Source organism: Lissotriton vulgaris, chromosome 5 (assembly GCF_964263255.1).
Source record: "Lissotriton vulgaris chromosome 5, aLisVul1.2, whole genome shotgun sequence".
Classification (NCBI taxonomy): Eukaryota; Metazoa; Chordata; class Amphibia; order Caudata; family Salamandridae; genus Lissotriton; species Lissotriton vulgaris.
The window spans coordinates 374,038,650-374,063,021 of NC_141693.1; the positions used below are offsets into that span (position 1 = coordinate 374,038,650).

Here is a 24,372-nt window from a genome sequence, read left to right on the forward strand (position 1 = left end):
ACACGTTTTTTTCCCTCTTGATTCACATGTACATGCTTCCTCTAATGACACTGTGGAGCACACTTTTAGTGATCTGCCCCCACATGAATTATCCTATCGTTTAGCCATGCGCAACAATACATTCATCCGTATGTTACACCATTCTCACCAGACCAGCAATGCCACTAATTGCTGGGTATGTGGCCGACTCCCTCCCTACCAGAAGTACAAGGGAGCTCTGCCCCTCTTTCCTTATCCGTTCACACATAAAGGTTCGTGTGGTGCATGGTTTACTCTAATGTCCTCCCTAGATAGTAAGTCCACGGCAATTGGATATGGGGGAACCTGAATACAGTCATGAATAAAATATGTTTCCCCGACAAAGAAGGTCTTCCCCAGAGGACAGGGACCGATCTAGAAAATGAAGTGTATGGATTAGGTAACTTTACACTTAACCTCATGATTCTGAATGTGCAGTCTGAGACTAATTCGGACTTGCCGTTTATTACAGTTTTGCCAGTGAAAGGTGAATTATGCGTCAGAAAAAATGGTTCAGTACATCTAGGACACAGTGATTGTAATACTGTTGTCGAATTCAGTGATAAAGGAAAGTCTACTTTCAAAGCTTCTCGCCATTCTTATTTTATATGTGGTCAGACAGCCTATGTACGTCTGCCATTGGATTGGGATGGGACGTGCTATATTGCGTTCCTATTGCCACCTGTTTTCCTAGCCCCGCCTGATTATCACAGAAATCCAAACCTTGTACACGTGAGACATAAGAGAGACCTTCCTCCTGTTATCGATTATTCTGAATCATCATGGGATCAGTACAAAGATTACATTAAAGGATATTTTTGGTTTGTAGGTCCTGTCCAAAACAGTAAGATAATTCGAAGACTAACCAGAACTTTAGAAGCAGTAGTGAACGAGACTACTTTTGCTTTAGGTAACTTGACCGAGGAACAGTCTGCTATGAGACTTGTTGTTCTTCAAAATCGCCTTGTCCTTGACGTCATCCTGGCAGATAGGGGCGGGGCTTGTAGAGTCATCGGATCCAGTTGTTGCGTGTTTATTCCAAATAACGCGCCATCCGTGTATAAAGCCATAGCGAGGCTCCATACCATAGCTCATCAGATGCACCAGAATCCAGACACCTGGACTTGGTCCGGTTGGCTCTGGAGTGTAATATCCGCCTGGGGATGGAAATTGTTGTCATTCCTAGGAATAATATTGGTCATAGTATTCAGTTGTTGTCTCTGTCTGCAATGTGGGCCAGCGATTTGCGGCTTGTGCGCCACAGCTTGTATTCCCCGTCCAAGTACACGTTCCCGCTCCCGAATAAAGAAAGAAGAACAAATGATGCTTTATGAACAGATAGATGGTCTCATGAATATAGATATATCCTAAAGGGTGTAGTAGGGTCCAAGGAGGGAATGAGGTAATAGAAATTTTCAGGTAGCTAATGTGTCCCCCACTCGCACCCTATCCATGCACCCATGTTCCATGTATGTCGTGTAACTTCTGTTCTGTACATGCTAGAAAGACGCAAATACATTTGCGTCCAACCTTAACATGTTAGCTATCCAGTCATGCAAAGAAATCCCGTTAATTAGGCTTCTAGGCATACGGTGCCAACGTCTTTACATGGTGCACTTCTGAAATTCGCACACGTTTTCTCCATGTTTCCTGGCCCAGTCGAGCTAGGCCCTTAAACGAGGCCTCTTTGCCTCATCTCTCCTGTCTCCGAAAGCTGTACGCATCCCTGACCCCTGCCTTACTTCCTGCCAGCGCAGCGGTGCCCGGCTCGGCCTGGACTGCCTGCCAAATTCATGTTTTGCCTACAGTTATCTGCTCAGCCTCCTCGAAAACACATTCCAGTCTAGTGAAATAGGTAAACATATTCCCGGCTGCAGAACAAAGGGCCCGGCTTTCCTGTCCTCCTTGCAAGTGATTTACTGAATCCGTTACCATGGTAGGCCCATGGCTCCGCACGTTGCACCAAGACACGTATGCACGCACTAGCTTTCAGTATTGAATGGCCCCTGCCCGAGAGACCTTTTACTTCAGACACTACATCCTCCAAACATGAGATACCAGATATGCTATAGGTACAGGTTGCCCTGACATTCCAGACACCAGTCTCCTCCACTAGTGCTAAAGTCAAAGCCCCCAGTTCTCCCCAGTTACACGTCATGCTAGTTGCGCGCGCATGCAGGTCAAGGGTTTCTGCTGATCCTGCAACTTTCCCTATGCATCCACCCACATGTGACGATTCTTGTGACGTTTCTCTGACATGTACAGTGCACGCCCATGTGTACGCCTTTTTCACGCCTCCTATTACGCACATGTGTTCTTATCTCTCTCTTTTCACCTGTTACGCCTACTGTATTGGATTCAATTGTGTCATTTTACTATATATAATGTGTAATGCTAATAAAACGTTGAATGTCCCTTCCTGAACCTTAGAGGTGATGGAACATGATATCCCATCCTCGAGGATCATTGTCCATTAAAGCCCGTATGACTCAGATACCACGGACTCTGCCTCTCATTTAAATGAGCTGTCTTTTATTGATAATTATATGGAAAAATGCTACGGTAAAATGTATTTACCACATAGCGACAGCTTGCTAATAGGGCAATGAAATTATCACCGCTTTAGCGGGAAAAAGTCCAGCTAAAGCGGCGATAAGGCTCTTGATAATATGCCCCAGGGTTACCAAAAAGAGGAGTTTTATAGAACGCTATGTTAGTGTCACGCATTTTGGTTTGTGGCCTCAGAGGGGAATCAAGGAGTAGTTGTATATCTGAGTACTGTGTTTGTTACTAGTGGTGTTGCTGGGTGGTAGGTGGGGCCACTGCTGCATCTGGAGAAGTCCTGATCCCCAGTCACTGCCCTCTGAGCCTAGGAACAGCGATGTAGTTCCTGTTTTTATTTTGGGCCAGTTGTACCACCCTAAATTGTGGTTGCAAAACACTCTCAATTTACCACCTACTTCAAGTAGGTGGTAAACCATTCGCAAACGGGTTGGGGTACCCAGGAGACCCCTTCCCCTTTGTGAATATGTAAAAAAAAAAATGTAAGGGCAGGCAGTGGTTCTAAGGACTACTGCCTGCTCTTAAAAAATGAAACTGAAAAGTTTAATTTTTTGTTTTTTTTAAATGCATCCCTTTTTCCTTTAAGAAAAACGGGCTTCATTTAAAAGCAGTCACAGACATGGTGGTCTGACCAGCAGGCCACCATCCCTGTGAGTGCTAGCCATTCCTAATTGGGTCGCAAATTGTGCCTGCCTCATTAATATTAATGAGGCATGCAATTTGCGACCCCATTAGGAATTGCAAACAGTGTCTGAGATACTGTTGTACATCCCAATTTGCGAGTCGCCAATGCGACGCATTTTGCAATTCGCAAATTGGTGGGTCGTACATCTGGCCCTAATGTTTTACTTACTCTTGCTTTCCCTAGGACTATTTGCATATCCAGGATAATGTTTTTTCTGTATTGTTTTATATTTCAACACATTACTCTTGTATATTGCAGACTGTGAAAAAGGCACCTCGTGTATCTGTGTGAGTTCAGGTTGTGGCTGCGTGTTTATAAAGTGCCACAATTGAGACCTATATTGTTCAGACTGAATTCAGTGTGAATTTCTCAGAGTGCCCATCATTGGTTGATTATAGGGTTCAGGATACATGCTTATCCAATCATTGGCCTCTCTTCAGAGCACCCAGATCAATGGTCAAGTGTGCCAGTTGTAATTGTGATTCTATGTGAAAGTGTGTGAAGGAGGTACATAGCTGTCAAAATATCGACAGGGCAACAGGTAATGAAAATGGAATGCTTACAGGTGAATGGGTGGGATGTGTGTGGAGACATGGTGAAAGTAAGGCGATTCAAGAATGTACGTGGAAGAGAGAGTGAAAAGAGGGCGCTGAAGGGAAGAGATGAACCGTGGGACATTCAGATGGAGTATCTTTTAGAAAGATATGAGGAGAAAAGGTGCATCTGACAGTATGCAGTCACCATTGTGTAGCTATAGTTAGGTTAGAGTTTATGTATGAAGAGTAGTTTTTGTTTCACTAATAACTTTTGCATTGTTTCATGACTCTTCACAAAACAATTTTTAAAAAAAGTGAATTCACTTCAGCTCCTTTCTAGGAAGTTTTGGGGTGAGGAGGTGTCCAAAGTGAAGAGTGGACCCCAAAATGTGATTTTCACATGCTAATTCCCATTGGAAATTTTGGGAAGCAATGCTTAATGGAAATACACCACATTTGGAAGAAAGTTAGACCGTTACTGAGAAAGTGTGGTTTTCATGATTTGGTGAAAAGCTTCTCAGCTATTTTAGAGAAATTCACTTTAAAAGACATGCTTGGGATAGTAATGAAGGGGTTAAAAATAGGTATATCGAGACTGTTGGTGTCCATATGTGCTCTGACTGGCTACGTTATAGGGATCTAGGCATTCCTGATTGGCTGGCCACAACCTCAACAATATGTAGTGCCAGCCACTGCAGGACTCAGGGACATGGTCCCTATGTCCTGAAAATGAATTTCAAAATATATCTATAAGGGGTCAGGGTGAGCACACCCTGAACCCTGGGTGCATGTGGTGGGGGGCTCAAAGGGACCCCTCCTTGATTGGCTGGCCACAGCATAGACAACATGTTGTTGCAGCCATTACCTGATTCTGAGTCATGGTCCCCATTGAAATGCATTGTGAGTGGCAGGTTTTGAGGGTTACAAAAAGGGTACGGATAGAGGATGATAACAGATTTTAGTCACAAAATGAATCATTTGTTGGTGGTAGCAGGGGCAGCCGGCATAGAGTGGATGACGGGGCCAGCACAGGGGAATCGCAAGGGGGCATTGCCGGAGGGGTCGGGCATGGTGAAAAAAAATATGTATATTTAAAAAGATAGTTACCCTGCCGCCGGCTGGGTCCCACGTCTCTGCTCCTGCTCTCCTCATGCACATCGATGAACAGGAAGCAGGCCCCACTGACCAAGCACAACGTTGAAATGCAGCGTTGTGAATGGTAAGCACCCAGGCTCCCCTGACCAATCACAATGCAATGCAGCCTTGTGATTGATTTTGAGTGTCCTAATTCGACAGTCAACCAGGGAATGGGGGCCTGGGCATGTTCTCCATGCAGGTTGTAATGCAGCCTGCATGGAGAATGGGGAAAGTGTGCATGACTGGTTTGTGCAGCCCAAGAGGGACGACCAAACAGTTATTGTGCACTTTGACATGGGCAAACCACTCCTCCCCTGCTCCAAGAGCCGAGCAGCAACGCCCACCCACCCATCACCAAAGCAGCAGGAAGCAGCATAAAATTATTATAATGCAAAGACATTATCATTTTATGTTTCTGCTTTGCACTGCATAAAAGCAGTGGGGCGACACTTCTGCGCCATAGCGGCGGAGGTGCCACTGGGTGGTACCATACTAATTTTAGGAAATGTGGCCTGTTATAAGGTGATTTTATCCAGTGACAAATGCTGATCCTTTGACGGAATTTGATGAACCACATTTGAGAGAAAACTGTTGCTTTTCATGACTTTCTCCTAGAGTTAATGGAATGTGCTCCAGAAGCCAAACTTAGAGTACATTTGTCCTCTGCTGAGTCAGAATAAAGTCTGACATTCTGACAAAAACACGAAATTGCAGCAGCAGCCTCTCAATTAATACCCCAGTGTTCTACTGCAGCCTCCCATAGTTTTCCAATGACAACTAGAGAGCTAACATCCTGTATTTATTGTAGATGTATGACACATCCAAAACTTCCTGATGCATTCAAAGCTGTAAAACTTTAAGCCTTTAGAAATTAACACAATGAGGGGGTTTGCTTTGTCATAAAACATTTGGCTAGTGCTATATATAAATCTAAAATGATGACACACTTGCTATGAGTTCTCAAGTGTATTTCTCACCAATCACAGTAAAACAGTCATTCTTCATCATCGGGTCACCTCCTTGTTGGGTGGGTGCTGCAATGCTCAACGGGCCCCTTGAGAGCCTCTTTATTCCTGCATCCTGGAGCAGGAACTGGTCATGTGCCACAAAGGCAGGCCATCCTGGGACAGGAAATCGTCTTACTACTAGTTTCTTTTCCAGGGTGCCCAAAGGCTCCTGCTCCAGATGCCCAGGAGGCAGTTCATCGTAGACCTTGAAATCATCATTAACAACTAATAATAATTCTCCTTTCGTGTGCCTGGGTAGACGAGCTGCAGTGAGCAGGTTTCTATGAAAGTGAATGGCAGAGTGACAGCAGGATATTGACATAGGGATCAACAGAGCAAGTAGAACTTTAGGGGACAAAGGGCAGACTGAAATAATTTGCTTTTGGAATAGGGGTCACAGCAGGCAATAGGACTATGCTTGGGCATAGGGACCAGCAGCATGACTCTGAAACCATGTTCTGGGACTGGAATGGATTCTGCTGAGGCAAGTGGCCCTCAAAGTTGCAATTTGTTATGTGAGATCTTTTCCAAGTATACTTTGAAGTTCGTCGAGAGAATCCTGATGGACATTGTATTGTTGTACATTACAGTATGGAAGTGAACCAAGTCAAGTCAAATATATCTTTATTACGGCCAACATGGCCCAGAAAGTACAGATATTTGCAGCATGGTATTAAAAATTTCAGCAGATTAATTTTAAAATACAATAAAATAGACTCCAAAAGGTATATACAATTTAAAAATAAGGATTAAAATCAGAGTAGTACTTTCCTCCCAGGATCTTTACAAAGCAGCATCAATTATAGGATCAAAGTGTGTGGTGCAATATTCAGAAATTACTGGTGTTCAGTAGCTCCCCAAGTTAGAGTTTTCCATCCACCCAGAACCAATTGGTAAGAGGGATGAAACTGTAGCTATTTCCTAGCTGCCAGGGCAGTTGAAGATTTAATAAAAATCCTTCTTGTACACCACATTGAAAAAAGGAACCCTGCCAAAGAATAGACTATTGGAATACTAATGTCACATTTCAGTATCCTGAAAGTTTCAACGCAGGACCCCCTGCCTACATTTCTACAAATCTGGGCTAACCATCTCTTTCTCGTTTTGCTGTACCCCAGCCGGGCATACAAAGAAGACGTGGAGCTCAGATTCCCCAGAATAATCACAAGCAGGGCACCTGGACTCATTTTGTGGTTTCTATTTGGAGGTCATACAGCGCAAAGGTAGGACTCCAAAACTGAACTGTAATAAGAGTTTTCTAGCAGCCGGGGGATTAATTAGGTCAAAGACTCTTTCGAAGGCGGGGCTATCCTTTATTGCCCAAAAAATTTGAGATGTTTTACATAAGTTAGAATCTGAGTGTAGCAGGGCTAGTCTATAGTTCTTGTAGATAATTTTTAGTTGCTGTTTAGAAACTTGGGTACAAGCTACCTCCGGATTAGACCAGCATTCCCCCAAACCCATATCAGCTAATAGGCTTTTGATATGAGTCAACCAAGGGAGCCTAGCAGCACCCCTGATTTCCAGAACTTCAGACAGTTCCTCTCTGTAGACAATGAGTTCCGGGGTCGACCATAGGTGACGCCAGTATAGAAGGGGTCTGAGACAGAAGACTGCCTCCAGTTCCATTAGACCCAAGTCTAAACGGAGAGGTGTTAAAGGGGTACTGCGCAATAGATTAAAGAGATTCCTGATGTATTGGTTCTCTATCTGTATTAGGGACTTGGGCCTGCAGTGCCCCCACAATTCTGCTCCGTATAGCACACCCCCCACAGGCCTGGACCTTGTAGATTTCCAGTGCTGGACTAATGGCACTTTTGTTGGAGTTGTTGTAAACCTTCAATATCCCCCCTGTGGACTGGGCTAATTTTAATGTTGATTTGCTTATATGTGCCCCCCAATCCATTGTCTTAGTGATTGTGATGCCTAGATACGTAAATGATGTGACTCTTTCTAGGGGTACAACCCATGAATTTCGTTATCTGGAGGTTGATCTCAAGTCCCCTATCCTCACAGAACAATTGAAATTTGTCCAGCACCCTTTGAAGTCCCATAGGGGTTTTGGATACCAGAAGCGTATCGTCGGCAAACATCATCGCCGAGATTTGTTTTGAACCTAATTTTGGGGCATCTTGATCTTTTTCCTCGGTCAACACTTTAATCAGATCATTTATGTATAAGCTGAATAGTGTCTGGGCCAGAACGCAACCTTGGCGCACGCCTCGTTCGATCGGAATCGGAGCCGATAGGTTGCCATCCCTACCAAATCTCATCTGTGCAAAGTTGTTTTCGTGCAGACGTTGTATAAGCTGTACAAGATATACCGGGGCCCCCTGCTTTAATAGAACAGACCATAGTTTTGACCTGGGCACCAGGTCAAAAGCTGACCTTAGGTCTACAAATATCAGGTACAAGCTTCCCCTCTCAAGAGAGACTGTCTTCCAATGGAGTAGCTGAAGTCTTAGGACCTGATCTAAAGTAGACAACTTTTCCCTAAACCCTGCCTGGAGTGGGGAAAGAACACTCTCCTCATCCATCCAGGATTGGAGTCTCAATAATAAGACTCGTGCAAAGATTTTTTGTGGGATGTCTATCAGACTAATTGGTCTGTAATTGCTTGGCAAAAGTGGGGAGCCCTTTTTAAAAATAGGAATTATTTCAGCCCCTTTCCAGCTTTTAGGGATTTTCATGCCTGACAAGATTGCATTAAAAATGACCCACAAATAAGGAGCCCAGATTTCTGGCTCACTCCTAAAGAGGTCCCCGGGAATTTTGTCTAGACCTGGGGCCTTACCTGGGGGTAATCTCACTATTGCAGCCTTGACTTCCTGCAGAGTTATGTTGGGGGCCTGTAGATCAGGGCAAAGATGATCAACTTGGATCTCGATACTCTCTGTATCTTGGTATAAAGATTCAAAATGTGCCCGCCAAACCTCTTCTCCCAGGGACAGTTCAATTGCTTTAATGGGCACCGTGGTGCCCATGTTTACAATTCCCCAAAAAGATCTCATATCCTTTTCCCCAAAAGAAGTTTTTAGTAACTCCCAGTTTTCCATTTCCCATCTGTGTTTAGCTGCATGTACTGCCCCTTTATAGGCCCTTCTATCAATTTTTATTTGGAAAGCGTCTTTTGATTTTATTGAGGCCACCAATGAGCTTTTGGCTTTCCGGCATATCAATTATACCATGGATGTGGCGCCGCGTCTACTGGGTTTAGATGGTTTGCTTTTGGAAAAAGAATTCTAGTGTTATTTTCTTAAGATTTTCCAGATTTGTCTCAATAGCCTCGATTTACATGCAATCCCTATCAGGATGGCATAGAATGGAGGCTTCTAGGAGCACTGGTAGAAGTGTGTCATAGAGTGTGCTCATATTTTCCTGGGATTTGACAAAGTTGACCCAACGTATGCGCTTTCTACAATTAGATAATATTTTCCCATGGTCTTTATGGGGATCAGTGCATTTTGCTGTAGTGGGGGTAACAGAGTGGAGATCGATTACCAATGCATCATGGTCACTATTGGTGCGGGGAAATATTTTAAAGTCTACCATCCTGTCCCAATAGATAGTATTTAGCAGGATGTAGTCCAATATGAACCCACGATTTTTACTGTGGAATGTAAAGGCAGATGATGAGTCCGAATGAGATCTACCATTGCATGCTCTCAGTGAATGATTTAAGGAGATGCAATTCATCTGGATTACCTGGGGTGTCCATTTAGTCACTAGAAGGCAACCTGATTCAGGGATTTTGAGCAGGGAGTTCCCTCTGAAATAATGTCACATTCCAAGCCCTCTAGAGGTTCATATTGGCAATTGAAGTCCCCGCCTAATATGACCATATTGTTTGCTGGAGTAGAGGATAAGACTGTGTCCAACTCCTCAATAGTGGAAGACTCCCTTCCTCCCAGGGTGGATCTTGAATAAGCATTAATTAACATGATAGGGTTGTGCTGTGGAAACTGCAACTGTACACATAGTGTATCTTTGGAAGAAGTTTGTATTTGGGATGCTGTACAGCCAAGATGAACACCCACCCATGTGATTAGACCACCCGACGGTCTACCTGCACCCGCATGAGTAGCCGGGATGTAGAAAGTAGCAAACCCCCTGCATAGTGGCTTCATCTCTGGCCCAGTGAACCAGTCTTGGTATAGTTGTGCAGCCGAATGCAGGAACTATTTGCCATACTTCCTCTGTTACCTATCTTTCTTCATACTCCAAAGTGGTAAATTGGTTCACTTAGGCTGAAAATCTAAATGTGTGCAGTTCCTTTGGCCACATGGTCTCTCCTCCGGACAAAGCATATTTGTCTTCGTGGACCCCTATGCCAGTAATCACGAGGTAACGTTGTTCGTTTCTCAACATGAGCTACATTTCACGAGTCAGGCACCCTTTCCCTCAGAACCTGTCTATTCACCCATATCTTGATCTGTATAGACTTGTTGTATATGTTCATATTTGTACATGTGCATCTATAAATAATTATATCTTTTAACAAGGATATTGCTCGTGCTCTTTTGCAGTTTCCAGCTAAGAGTGTCACTTTTACTCAGGTATACCATATGCTCTTTAGTCTATCTTATAACCGCAACCCTATCTTTCCTCTGTAACCTACTGATCACCCCTCACTCACTTTTTTATATTTGATTGTGATATCTTGTTCTATGAAATGTTGAAGTATATCACCTTCGCCATGTTGTATGGAGAGCCCATTGATACCTTTGGGTAGAACATGCTCTTTAAGAATATATAAAGCAATAAAAACAACTACTTTTCTTTTTGGAGGTCCTGCTTTAGCGTCAGTTTCTGTATCTGCAAGTAATTTTAATTTTGATTTCTTGCCAATTGTGGAGGAAAAGTCTGATTCATTGTTGGTAAGGGGTGTAATGTTGCCAACCCTTTACTTCATTTTTTTCTTGTGGTTTTCTTGTATACTGGCTAACTTAGCAGCTTTTATACTTATACTAGCAGCCCGCCCTGGCGTTGCCCGGGGCAGAAGGGGGCTGGGGGCAGCATTTTAGGCTTCTGTGCACTCCCGCCCGGGCCCCCGCCCACCCCGACATTGCCCAGACCGCCTCCTGCCCGCCTCCCTCCCGCCTCGCCTTTGCCTTACCTGAGCCGCCGCCGCTCCTCCCCGCGCTCCGGACTTCACCGCCACTCCTCTTTTAGGCTTCTGTGCACTCCCGCCCGGGCCCCCGCCCGCCCCGACATTGCCCAGACCGCCTCCTGCCCGCCTCCCTCCTCGCCTTTGCCTTACCTGAGCCGCCGCTCCTCCCCGCGCTCCGGACTTCATCGCCACTCCTTGCCGCTCGTCATCGCTCCTTCACCACCACTCCTCGCCGCTCGTCACCGCTCCTCCCCGCCTGTCGTCATCACGCACGTCTAGGTATTGGTATTGGTATTGGGTATTTGTAGAGCGCAACTATCGCTCCGAAAGGAGCATCCTGGCGCTGGCTGGAAAGTGAGAAAGCAGATGTAGTTAGTGAGGCGGAATTAGATGGCGGCCATCTAGGTCGCGGTCAGCGCTACGTCGCGGCCGGCGCTAGTTTTAGGGGACTACTTTGTTTTTACATTTTAATTTTTTAATTTATATTTTATTTTAATTTTATGTCGCCTATGTCCATCTACACACCCTGAGGATTCCAACAATGTATTGGGTGTGTGGATTGGCGCTGTGGTTCCCGAGTTTTTCCTTGCCAAAATGTTTCTGTTCTCTCTTTATAATAGTAGTATAGATGCTACCTTACATGCACGTTTCGAAGAGGTTTGATCAACAAATTATTTATCCTAATTTTGTGGAAAACTTCCCCAATTAATTTGATGCCATTATCAGTATCTTCTGAAGGCATATGACCAAAATCTTTGCAGGAGATGTGTATTTTACTGGTTACTTTGTAATGTATTGAGGCATCCTCTGGACAGCAGTGCAGTAAAATGAAATGTGCAAGGAAGGTATTTTCCCATCGGTCTGAATCCAGATGCAGACAGAATAGGCACCAATTCTCCCGACCTCAAGTTCTCGAACCGACTGCAATTTCCCCTGGCATCAAATTATGCTGAAATCCTGCTGGCCCTCAATGATAGTGCCATCCTCATGCTGTTCCTGAATTGACAAAACCTTTGCATCTGCCATTTGTCCTGAACAGTGTGGGACAGTAAAGTGCCTGTTCTCACACCATGGACATGCACATAAAACAGAAAGAAAGAAACCAAAAGCTTTGCAACATGTTTTTGTATTTTTATTGAAAATGCAGGTTAGGGATATCGTTAGCAAAAACAGAGGGATTCGGGACATCATTTGCAAAATCCAGCCTCAACTATAATTGAGATAAATAGAAAAGAAAGAAAATGTTAGTTTCATATACTTTGGTAGCTGACAACGCCAATGTCTGTATTAAAATAGATTGCAAACACCCTCTGAATTTTAGGGAACATGAGTTGTGAACTAATTGAGAGAACACAAAATATTTCAACTGATTGAAAATCAGGGCCTGAGCTGTTGAAACTTTCCTTTCAGCCTTTATAGTGTTCTCAAAGTTAAGGGGTGCTATAACTGACATATTTCTTCTAGCTTGAATAGTGGCTGACTCCATCTTGAAAAATGTTCCCATAATGAGAAGGGCCCTTACAGAATAACTGAAAATAGAGTGTGCTTTATATAATTTATCAACTCAAGTTCATGGTAATTTAGAAGCACACTTTCCATCAACAACCAGAGGAACGGAAGGCCATATGTACTAAGCAATTTTGCGTAAACCATGCAAAATACTGAGTCACAGGGTTTGTCACAAGAATTTACTATTTCGAGTGTACAAAACCCCTTTCACATGTCAGAAAGGTCTTTGGAAGGGCATTTCCTTCCAAACTAGGCTTCAATATTGTGTGTGTCAGTGATTTGCACCTGCAATTCCAGTTGCAAACAAATGGCCAGTTATTGACTCCTGAATTAAGATGATAATTGACTCGAAATAGGGGAGCCTTTGGGATCCCTGTCCCATGGAGAATCGCTTTAGCATCCTTGGGGAGAGTAAGCAATGGTCCAGGCAACCATGGCCAGCTTCCCTAATATTTCCCAATCGGGAAACGTATTCTGTTAAAACAGCAATGTTCTTTTAAGGAGGTAGGGCTGCTTTTAAAAGAACAGATTCCCACTTATAAGGATGCTATTAAACCGGTTAAAATAGACTGGAATATGGCCAAGTGGGAGACTCTCTTACAGGCACTCAAATCCAAAGACCTAAGGGCATTTTGAAATATAGTCACCTTCAGTAACCGGTAAGGGGGAAATAGCCTACAGCCAAATATCGCAGTTGAAGTTTGAAAAGGCCACTTTCGCTCACTTAATGAATTCCAGGATCGACCTGAGGAATGGGTGAACTACAATGCATATCTGCAAACTGACTGGGATCGGGATGCTGCGATGGCCAATGAGAACTTCCCCATTGTTTCCCTTGAGGAAGTATGCAAAGTAATCTCAAACATAGCACCCCGCAAGGAGCTCAGCATCAATAGGATAATGGGGATTTATATCTTTCAGAACCTGATGTTTGGGTACGCTACTTGCTAGTTATCTTTAATGCTGTACTGGATTGTATGCCCATCCCGTAGACATGAGCCGGTGCTGAAATAATCCCTGTGTGCAAGAAAGTGTCAGCGCTTCTACCAGGGATTACATGCCCATTAGATTATAGACATGATGCAGAAGGTCTTCTCAAGGATAATCCTAGATCTGTCCAAAGTGTGGCTAGACATCCAGGATGCCCTCAGTACCTTAAAAGTAGGCTTTAGAAACTGAACCTCCAACGTTGATCAGATTCCGCCTTCAGGGACTTTACTGGAAAATTATGGTGCTTGAGGGTGGTAGTTTGTATCTGATCTTTGTAGATCTAAAATCTTCTTTCGACCTAATTCCTAGGTCTAAACTCTGTTCTGTTATGTCTAATATGGGGGTCCCCACTTACCTCTGTTATATCATTAAGAGGTTGCATGAGAATAACTTTGAACAGGTTCGATGTGGGAAACTAGGAGAGCTCTCTGAACCATTTCCAGTAACTAGGGGCATTCAACTGGTCTGTGTGTTGGCTCACACCCTATTTTGCTTTTACATTAATGGGCTGGTTGATACGTTGAATGAGGTTAGTGACAACAGCACTCCTAAGATCTGCTCATCCTAAATCCCAACCCTGATGTTTTCCGTGGTACTCTTGTTCTCTCAAAATCTCCCATGGGGATCCAAAGGATTCTCAATGGCTTCAATACTTTTCGCACCTAGCGGGGCCTTGAGGTCAACATTGCTAAGACAAAATGTATGATTTTTAATCCTGTACACTCCAGCAGGACCAAACCTGCGCTGAATGTAATTACAGTGGAGAGGGTCGCCATCTTTGAGTACTTGGGGATCACTCTCAAAGAGAACATAGATTGGGCCTTTCATATTGGGAAACAGATGTTGAAAGTAGCACATAATATAGATAGCCTGGCTAAGGTTTACAGGTCATCTTCTTCCAAGCTTCTCAGCCCCCTGATGGAAATATACAAAACTCAATCCCTGGGACCCATTAATTATGGCGCAGAGCTATGGGGACATAAGACCATAAAAGACATCGTATTAGTAGGAAAAAATATATTAGCAACTTTGTGAATCTTCCCCCAGCACATCTGAGGGTCACACTAGATGTGGGACATACTTCAGCACTGATTCTATTAGATCTCAGTGCCGCTTTTGATACAGTTTCCCACCAGATCCTGTTGCAATGGTTGGTGGAGGTGGGCATTGTAGGCACTGCCCTGGATTGGTTCGCCTCTTTCCTTTCCGAGAGACCCTTCCAAGTAAGGCCCCCTTCTTCCTCCTCGATCCACACCTTGAAATAAGGGGTGCCACAGGGCTCGGCACTGAGCCCTACATTATTTAATCTTTATTTCCAACTGCTAGCAGCTGTGGCCAGAAGCAGAAGGCTGACAGTGGTATCATACGATGGTAGTAGTACTCTCCGGTGACTTCGTGGGGGGATGCCTCTAAATTTCAGAGCGATCTTACAGCTATCGCTGTGTGGTTATCTGCCAACTGTCTTCAGCTCAATGCTGGTACGGTTTAGATCCTGCTGGTTGGGAGGAACCCAGAGCTGTGGAGTGAGCGCTGGTGGCCTGCCACCCTGGGCTGTGCACCCACCCCCAAGCAGGTGGTAAAATATCTGGGTGGATTCGGCCCTCAGCTTCCAAGTTCAAACTAAGAAGGTGGCAGGGACCTGCTTTGGAATACTGCGTGGGCTCAAACCACTGCTAGGGTTTTTTGATCCGCCCACTCAGCGGGTTATCATCCAGGCCACCATTCTCTCTAGATTGGACTACGCAAGTTCACTATATTTGGGGTCAAATAAGACTGAGATTCTGAGACTTCAGAGAGTTCAGAACGCGGTGGCCAGACTCTGCTTGGATTCCTAGAACTTGCTCCACCTCATGTGCTATCCGACGACTACATTGGCTGCCTGTGGCCAGCCGTGTAGAGTTCAAGTCCCTCTGTATCACTTTTAAAATTCTGAAATCTTCCTCCCCTGGTATTCTGGCCAACCTGATCCTACCCTACACACCCGCCCGCCAAATTCGGTCTATGGGTCAACATCTGGCGGCTGTTCCTAAGTGAGGAGGGTGCTTGCCGGTGGGCGTTCCTTCTGTACACTGGCAGCCAAAGTTTGGAGTTATCTTCCACTGCGCATCCGAAGTCTGACTAAGTATTTAGTTTTTCGTAAGGCACTTAAAACCCATCTATGTCTGTGTCTCCCTATCTGCTGCTGCTAGCGCTGGGACGCCCCTTTGCTGGGGCAGCTGTGCACTCTACAAAACTTCTTAACCTAATCTAACCTAGGAACTTTACACAGATTAAAGATGTTTATATATATGAGAATTTTCTGGATGAGATTCAGCCAGTACTGTATTTACAGTTCAGGCATGGTTCGCTCCCCCTGCGCACCTTTACTAGTGCCTGGTAAAGGGAACTCGACTGGAGGTGTCCCTCCTGTGGAGCAGCAGAAGAAACTGAGGCACACACATTTTCTTTTGCCTAGCTTATAGATGAGAAAGCCAAACGTGTATAGTACAGGGCTGTTGGAAAATAGGAATCCCTAACCATCTTAAGGCACTTAGAATACTGAAACATAGTACCCATCATGCAATAGTATTCGTGGTATCCAGATTTCTCTTCTCTATATGATGTGTTAGAAAAAGGTTCGTAGGATAAGCGACGGAGTTTGTATATGAATTTTGAAAATAGGGATGTAAAGCTAGGAATTATGCAGCTACAGCTCTTGATTTTGACATTAGGTCTTGGGGGTTAAGAAAGCAATTAATTTCATTTTATGATCCTATGTTTTAATCACAAAACGTTTTTTAAAGTTTATTGGGACTTTAATCTGTATAATAAGTGGCTTATGCATTTTGATGTTTTGATGAACTCCTATGACTTTTAAAAGCTGATGTAAGGATTAAATGACTAAATGAACAAAGCAAAGTAATAAATATTAGGGTAAGAAGTCCTGGGAGAAATCCACAAGTAAAACTAGATTTTTTTAGGTTTTATGTCTTATAAATGATATTTTATCAACTATCGTGGTGCACAATTTTTCTTCTTAATCTCAGTGAGTACATTTAGCTCCCCATTCTAGGAAAAAACTCAGCTAGTTTGGGTGACATAGCAGACCCCTAATGAGCCCACTCGTAAAGACTTTATTAGGGGGTTTTGTTCCTTTGGCTTTTGTCTGAGCTTTGTAGTAGCTTTTTGTCAGTTGATGTACTATGATTGTTTTACATACTTACATTGTCATGTGTATTTATAATGTTTTTAAGTATATATATTGTCTTACACTGTGCGCTTTTATGGTTCATGAACCGAAATAAAGTTTATTGATGATGATGAGGATGATGGTTCCAATTTGAGAATGTTGACTCAGGGATGGTGATCTGCTGTCTCTTGCTTACCACCTTCTCTGTGATTGTAGCCAAACAGAGGTGCTTTCAAATTTCAACCTCCTTATTCGATATATATTATGCCGCTCATTCTGTGTCCTCTGAGAACTGTGGTTTTGTGAACTGACCTAATAATATAGGTCGGTTCGCAAAATGAAAGCCCATTTGCAAGATGTCGACACACAAGCATCTCAGAGAGCCAATGAATGGCTTAGGGAGTGCAAAAGAATGTGACTATGTGTCAGATTTATAAAGGTTGGAAGTGGCAAAAGCATTTTGCTTTTTGTAGAATAATATGAAACACTATCAGTAAATGCCTTGCTTTACTTCAGGCCACTTTACAACATCAAGATCTGGAAACAAGATGTACTTTACTGAAGTAAAACATACAAGTGACAGGGTTTTCATATCCTCAATGAAGCAGGGCAAGATTTTTCTCTGCTACTCCTAATACTCAAAGGTGTAAAGCATTCTTCATGACAAAAAGGAGGGCGTTACTTTAATATTGAGAGAAGGGACAGGGTAGAACTGAAAGAAAAACAAAGGGTCCCTATTCAGGTGTCAAACAATTGTGGGCAAGATTCTCCGTATAAAAGAGCAGGCCTCAATTTGGATCATGTGTTAAAGAAACAACAGAGTTCAGTGAAACTATACATTAGTTTTTGTAGTAGATTAAGTCGGTGTGCAATCAAATATTTCAATAGAAAACCTGAGGAAATGACTAATATATATAAGTGTCAGATTTATTTTATAAAAACATACATTAAAAAAGAGAAAAATACATTACAATTCTCACAGAATTAAAAACACCTTCTCACCAGAGAAGTTACAGTGCAAATATGGTGGACATAATTATACATTAAAATTAATAACTGAAAACTTAAAAAAATTGATGCAGCATTTCTGTAAAAGTTTACTCCTTCACCTTTTTCAGGACAAAAGTTTTCATGAACCTGTCTAAAAAACAGAAAACAATTTATTAAACTACAAATTTATACCTCATTATACACTGACAAATAATATGCCAAAAGACTACATTTTAGCACTGATTGAAACAATTATCCATTTGAGCTTATCCCCTAATGTAGATTAAGCAAGAAATGTCCGTGCAATTCAGTACGGATGTTTTTTTTATTGAGTCGAACCAAACTTATCAGTTTTGTTTTGCTGTTTTGCATTAGTACTCGGAGAAGGAAGATGGTCCCGTGATCAGGTTCTGGATACGAGCTTCAGAAAAGGACAGTGTGTCTTCCTCAGACATTGTTTACAGGCTTGTATGAAGCCTGTATTGTGTTGATTTCAACAACTATGTTTCAAGCTATTGATTTGCCTGACTCTCGCTGTTTTTTTTTCCCACTCTAATAAACTATGAAAAAGAGGGGGTCTTGTCCTTACGGGACCAGAGAGGACATAATCAATGTATCAAGAAAAAATACCCTGGTCTCCACTTTAAACTGCTGCTGTTTATTTAAGCAGACTTGGATGCCTAGACGATCTGTTCTTAAGCAAGCGCAAATTTAATCGCATGTGTTTATGACATAATATAGCACTTTTGCAACATTCATATGTCTGAGAAGAACACACAAACGAAAACAATTTACAATGATTGACGATATTCATAAATACAATACAAGACAATACATAAATATATGAATAATCGATTAAAAATAATAACATACACATGAATTACTACATGGCAACATTACACCAGTGTCACTCTTTGGACCAATCCTAAAGTCTGCTGAATTATGCCCTAATAGGTAGGAACTGGTATCACAAGGGCAAATTTCTGGGGGATTAAACCTTTTTGAAAATATCCTCCACAGAGAAAACACACTAAGCCTTTAGCTAGTGGAATTGCCCTTTGTAAGTACTATAATATGTTGTTAACACATGCGATTAAATTGGTGCATGCCTAAGAACAGATTGTCTAGGCATCCAAGTCTGCTTAAATAAACAGCAGCAGTATAAGTGGAGACCAGGTTTTTTTTCTTGATACACTGATTATGTCCCCTCTGGTCGCGTAAGAACAAGAACCCCTTTTTTTCTTAACTTATATATATTAGTCATTTTCTCAGGTTTTTTGTTGAAATATTTGAATGAACACCAACTTAATCTACTACAAAAATGAATGTATAGTTTCACTGAACTCTGTTGTTTCTTTAACGCATGATCCAAATTGATGCATGCTCTTTTGTACTGAGAACCTTGCCCACAACCATTTGACACCTGAATAGGGACCCTTTGATTTTCTTACTGTAAAGCATTTTACATCCATCACTTCAAATTGAGGGAGTTCTCCAATATTGTTGTAGCAAGAGAGCAGGTTGTTAGAGTGTGGTGACCCCTCTGCTGAACAGCAATGTTACATCCTTTCCTTTATCCTTTGAGGGGGAGGAAATTCCCCTTGTAGGTCACTGGTAATGAACATTTTATTGTTGCTATGTATTTATATAAACCTGAACTTCCAAGAAGGTTTCTTACAAAATAAATTTGCTGTTATTTTATTAAGGACCCTCGTGGCACAATGTAGAGAACAGACATTGTATTCCATGGTAAGAAGTGATGATTAATGCTCTTCCTTATCTCTGGTTTGGAATCTTTAAGTTAGGCCTTTATTTTGCAAGTCAGGCCAGCAAGCAAGGAATCACAACCTATCCTATAAGAAGTCAAACCTAGGAAAATGTACATGAATTACCCTTTGCCCAATATCAGGTCTTATGTCAGATCCAGCAATTACAGATTTGCCAGCAAACTCCTGAGATATAATCAATGAAATACTGTGCCAGCATATTTCAGTTTTGATTTAGACAATTCTGGACTTCATTTCAGCAAAAATATCTGCTACTTGTGGAATTCTTCCTTTTCTGAAAATAATCTGAGGATCCCATTAGAAAAGGTAGGAATTGGAATCCTGTCAATTAACTACTTGAGGTATTCTTCAGGACTAGGTGAATGAAATGTATTTATTGGCTCCTTTGAGTAACCTGATTTGGTGGTTAACCAAGGTTAACAAAAGACAGATAATTAGGTTTACCCATGAGGTTCTAACAATCAATAGATTGATGGTCAAGTAGGTATATATTATTTACCTTGAACGTAAAGAAAAGGAAATGTTAGATGTGTTAAATGTGCTAGTTACTAGATTTCAGGGTTAAAACACAGTAATCTAAAATGTGTCCACCGTGAAACTGCTTAACTGTTGGATGATCTCAAAATGGAAGTACCTTGTTACTCTGTTATTTAAGCGAACAGGACATTGGCTGTGATGAATTCCCTTCCCATATGTGCTACCTATCAACTCAAAAGTGGCATACATTTGTGTGAAGATAAATGCAGCAATTCTATGATTTCAATGCTGGCTCAACATGGTTAAGCCAGCAGCTTAAATCACTTGCACCGAGTCATAAAAGCTACCTGATGTAAACATCTTGTCATTATAATTTTATAGAAAATCCAATATTGTTTGAATTCAGTCTTATATAATCACAATTTCATCAGCACATTAAGCAAGTCTATCCTTCCATTTCAGGGCCAGGCATCAAGAAGAAACCCCGATGTTTAAAGGAGATGAAAAAGAAAGTAAAAGGGAAAAAAATGGCCAGTCTCAAATTCCGTTTTGGAGGAATGGCTAGTAAAAGGAAAAAAGGCTCATCAGTAAGTTATTTTTATTAAATATGTAATAACACTTCCACAGGAAATGTTTGTTGCAGACTGTTGAATAAAACCACCTAATCAAGGCTACTTCTAGCGATTCCACCTCTCAGACTCAAATCTGGGGCTAATGCTGAAGTAATTGACACTGTGTCATGCATGAACGTCTTGGGGCGTATATGTGGCACATTCATCAAAAATGTGATATCTTTGCTTTGCTAGATAGTAAGAAATTGTTATACTATTTGGCTGTGTAGCATACAAGTTATGGGTTACCTAAATTAGTTATGGCATGTTTATCATATGATTTAACCATAAACAATTCACACTCATTTGAGATGGTAAGCAACCAAAAAAGAGTCTGTTAGTCAGATATGTAATACATTTTTTCTCAAACAAATAGGTTGAGGGTGCACCTTGTTTGCAATACCCAAAACAGAATTTGGATAATAAAAAGCATCAAAAGATTTTTGATAGTGAAACCTGTATTAAGCTTACACATATTTTTGCCACTAGATATTAAAACCACATAGATTTCACAAAGAAGTAACAACAGCAGGTTGTCGAGAAACCCAGCATCCAAAATTGGTTCTTCGCCCAATAAAGGAATCTTTGCCAGAAGATTTATTATTTTGTTTTTATTTTATCAGTAAATAGCCTTTGAAATAGTCTTAACGTTTAAGTCCTACATTGGCAAATAAATATTTCTTTGATATCCATATAATACAGACTTGGGTCTGTAGTGCGGCTTCAGGTAAGTGCAGAAATCAGATGGCTCTTCTAAGCAAATTGTGTGTTTGGTTTGCATGCAGAGTGAAGAGGATGATCGGGAGGAGTCAGATCTTGACAATGCAAGCATCAACAGCTGCTCGGTCCAGTCAGATATCTCGGCTGGCCTCGTAAAAAGGGGACGAAGAGGAAGGAAAAAAAAGAGAGGTACTCCAGTGTTTTTCACCTGAAAGCAAAAGGGTGTCCACACTGTTGATCTTCATTTAACCATAGGTTTACCATATGACCCCACGTCACAGGACACGCCATGTTCAATGTCTAAGATTTAATTTACATCTTCGTTAAATTCTTACTGTTGTTGAAAAGGTGTATGTCAGAATAGATATTTGGGCTAATGTACTAGATCCAAATTATTTGCCATAGAAAAGCACAAGACAAGAAACCTGTTGGTGATTGAGACATCTGGTAACCCTTGTTAAGTCCCAAGCCGCACAAACACAGTGCTGCCTCTCAGCCATTATTTGAGACAGAACTCAAACTTCTATCCTGTATCATCCAGGTAAGTGGAGGTTTTGCTAGGTCTGTACTTTCAGCACTCTTTATTTGTATACTTCATTTTGTTTAAAGATTGGATAAATCAGTTGAAGAAACAATTTTGACAGAGTCATTTTATGAACATTGGTTAATTGCTCAACTGGTTGTGGCAGCCACCACATGAATCCAGCAATGAAACCTACTGTCAGTCATGAAATTCCCAATTTCTTCATGAATTTTATGAACTATTAATATAATTTGGATTTTAGCAACATAAAGAAAACACTACCATTACTTTATTCCATAAGTCAATTCAAATTATTGTGCTGGAATAAAACACAGCAATCAATCTTTATAATAGAGAAATCCTACAGTAAAAATTCAATTGGAAGAAAAATCAACACAGACCTAATTTAACTAGATACAGCATAATTTTATATTTTGTTTCAGTAGCATGAAGTAGGAAGTCTTTAATTTCCATTGGAATAATTAACATTAATTCTAGTTGAGACTGTAATAAGCCAAAGCTATCAACATGATCCTGGGCCTAGTTCGCGAAGTAGCGCTATGCCTAACTACGCAAAGTGCACTTCGCACTACGCGTAGCTACACGAACTGCGTAGTGCACTGTGAAAAATGCTGTTCGCACTGACTGCACAGGGCCGGATGCTTGTCCGCACTGTGCAATCAGTGCAAACTGCATCTTGCACAGTGCAAGCAGTCGTTTTCTGCCGCTCGAGTAGATTTTTGCTCGAAGGGCAGCTTTCTCAACATGGACTGGTAGTTTCTCATCACGAGCGGTCGTAAGCATACGCGACCACTCGCAATGAAAAACCTGACCTCCTCACGTTGAGAATCTTGCCGGGAGGTTTATATTCCACGCTCGCGATCGTTGATGTTGCTGATCGCAAACAAGGAAACAGTCTCACCAGGATGTTATTTTACTTGCTCGCGGTCCCCAACTTGACTTTGGGAACTGCGAGCAAGCAAAAAATGACCATTGCGCTATGCTACACTATGCGTGTTTGCACTGTCCTACGTGCAATTTGCGTAGTGCAAAGTAGCGCGAACTTCGCAAACTACGCGAGCATAGCGTAGTGCTTTGCCCAGGGTTATATAAACATCTATCAGAATGGACAAATGTGGAATATCGACAGACAGAAGAATGGAGGAACAGATGGGAGGAGGAGTAATTGGACTGTTAGATAAATAAATGGAGAGATACATACAATACATAAATATGATTGAGGAAATATCTAAAAATCAAGTGTATAGTTTGCATAGTTTTGTGATGAAAATTATGATCAAACCCCTTGTGAATGACTGGTCACAGGAAGATGAAAATGTGTTTGTATGTTATGATGTGCCACATATGTGGAATATTTTTGCAGCCATGTCAGCACTAGGCTGATGATAACATGTCAATGGTGATATGTCTTTTCTTTGCCCTGCCCTTCTTTTTCAGTGGAAGATGGAGACGGGTATGAGACTGATCATCAGGATTATTGTGAGGTTTGTCAGCAGGGAGGCGAAATAATCCTTTGTGATACTTGCCCCCGTGCCTACCACCTTGTCTGCTTGGATCCTGACCTTGAGAAAGCCCCAGAAGGCAAGTGGAGCTGTCCTCACTGTGTAAGTCTTTTTGTTTTCTGGTTTTGTGTACGGCTTCTTTTTAAGAGAGTGGAAAAGTTAGTTGGAAACATTAAGGCACTGAATGTGGACACAGGAAATATAAATGCAAGCCCTGCTCAGTCTCTTGGTCAAGCTTTGATTTCTGCAGTCAAAACTTCTGTTCAAAATATTTGCAATCCATTACTATTCAGCACCGGACGTTTTATAAGCATGACTTTTTCCATCAAACCTGATATCTACACAAGGAATATCTAATTCGTCAAGATCTGCTGATGGGGTAGCCATGTAAAAAGGCAATAAATCAACTAACAATTGTCCTTTCAGAGGGGGCTGAGATCCTTGGGGGTTTATGTAACGTCTTCTCTGGAAAGCTTCCCAACTGGTACCCACCACACTACAGATTCACCTGTAGGGGTTAACCATAAGTTGCTCAGATCAGCCTTTTCAGTGATTTCAACTCTTCATTGTACATAATGAAGGGGCTCTCTGATCAGCTAGCCATAAGCTTCATGTTACTGTGTACCTTTAAGCTTTCAGTTCATCATTATTATTGGATACACTCATTCATGCATTGTTTTAAGGAATCCTAATAAGAACATATTTGGAGCATTGGTTTGGTGTAGGGCCCTTGCTATTTATTTGATACTGTTACTGAATTAGAGGTCTGAGTTGTAGCACTATTTTACTGCTGAAATTTGATATGATCTTCCATAAATTACATTGTTTTTATAGGTGTCATATTTTGCCCACTAAAACTGGTTGAAGGTAAGCTGCTGACTCAATCAATGAGGCCTGCTATACACATAGCTTGCTAAATCACTGTAAGAAAATCAGTCATAGCTCTAAATCTCAAACCTCTGAGTTAGGTCCAGTTGCTAACTGCCCCATTTAATAATATTGGAACCATCATTACTTC

General features: G+C 41.9%; 1 protein-coding gene across 1 annotated transcript in view; it reads left to right on the forward strand.

Moving 5' to 3' along the window:
- Positions 1–24,372, forward strand: part of CHD5 (chromodomain helicase DNA binding protein 5) — a 1,029,381-nt gene that overhangs the window by 427,177 nt on the left and 577,832 nt on the right. The window contains exons 6-8 of the mRNA XM_086921723.1: positions 20,440–20,564; positions 21,374–21,497; positions 23,290–23,456. Coding sequence (XP_086777849.1) covers positions 20,440–20,564; positions 21,374–21,497; positions 23,290–23,456 — 416 coding nt within the window. The remainder of the gene's footprint in view (positions 1–20,439; positions 20,565–21,373; positions 21,498–23,289; positions 23,457–24,372) is intronic.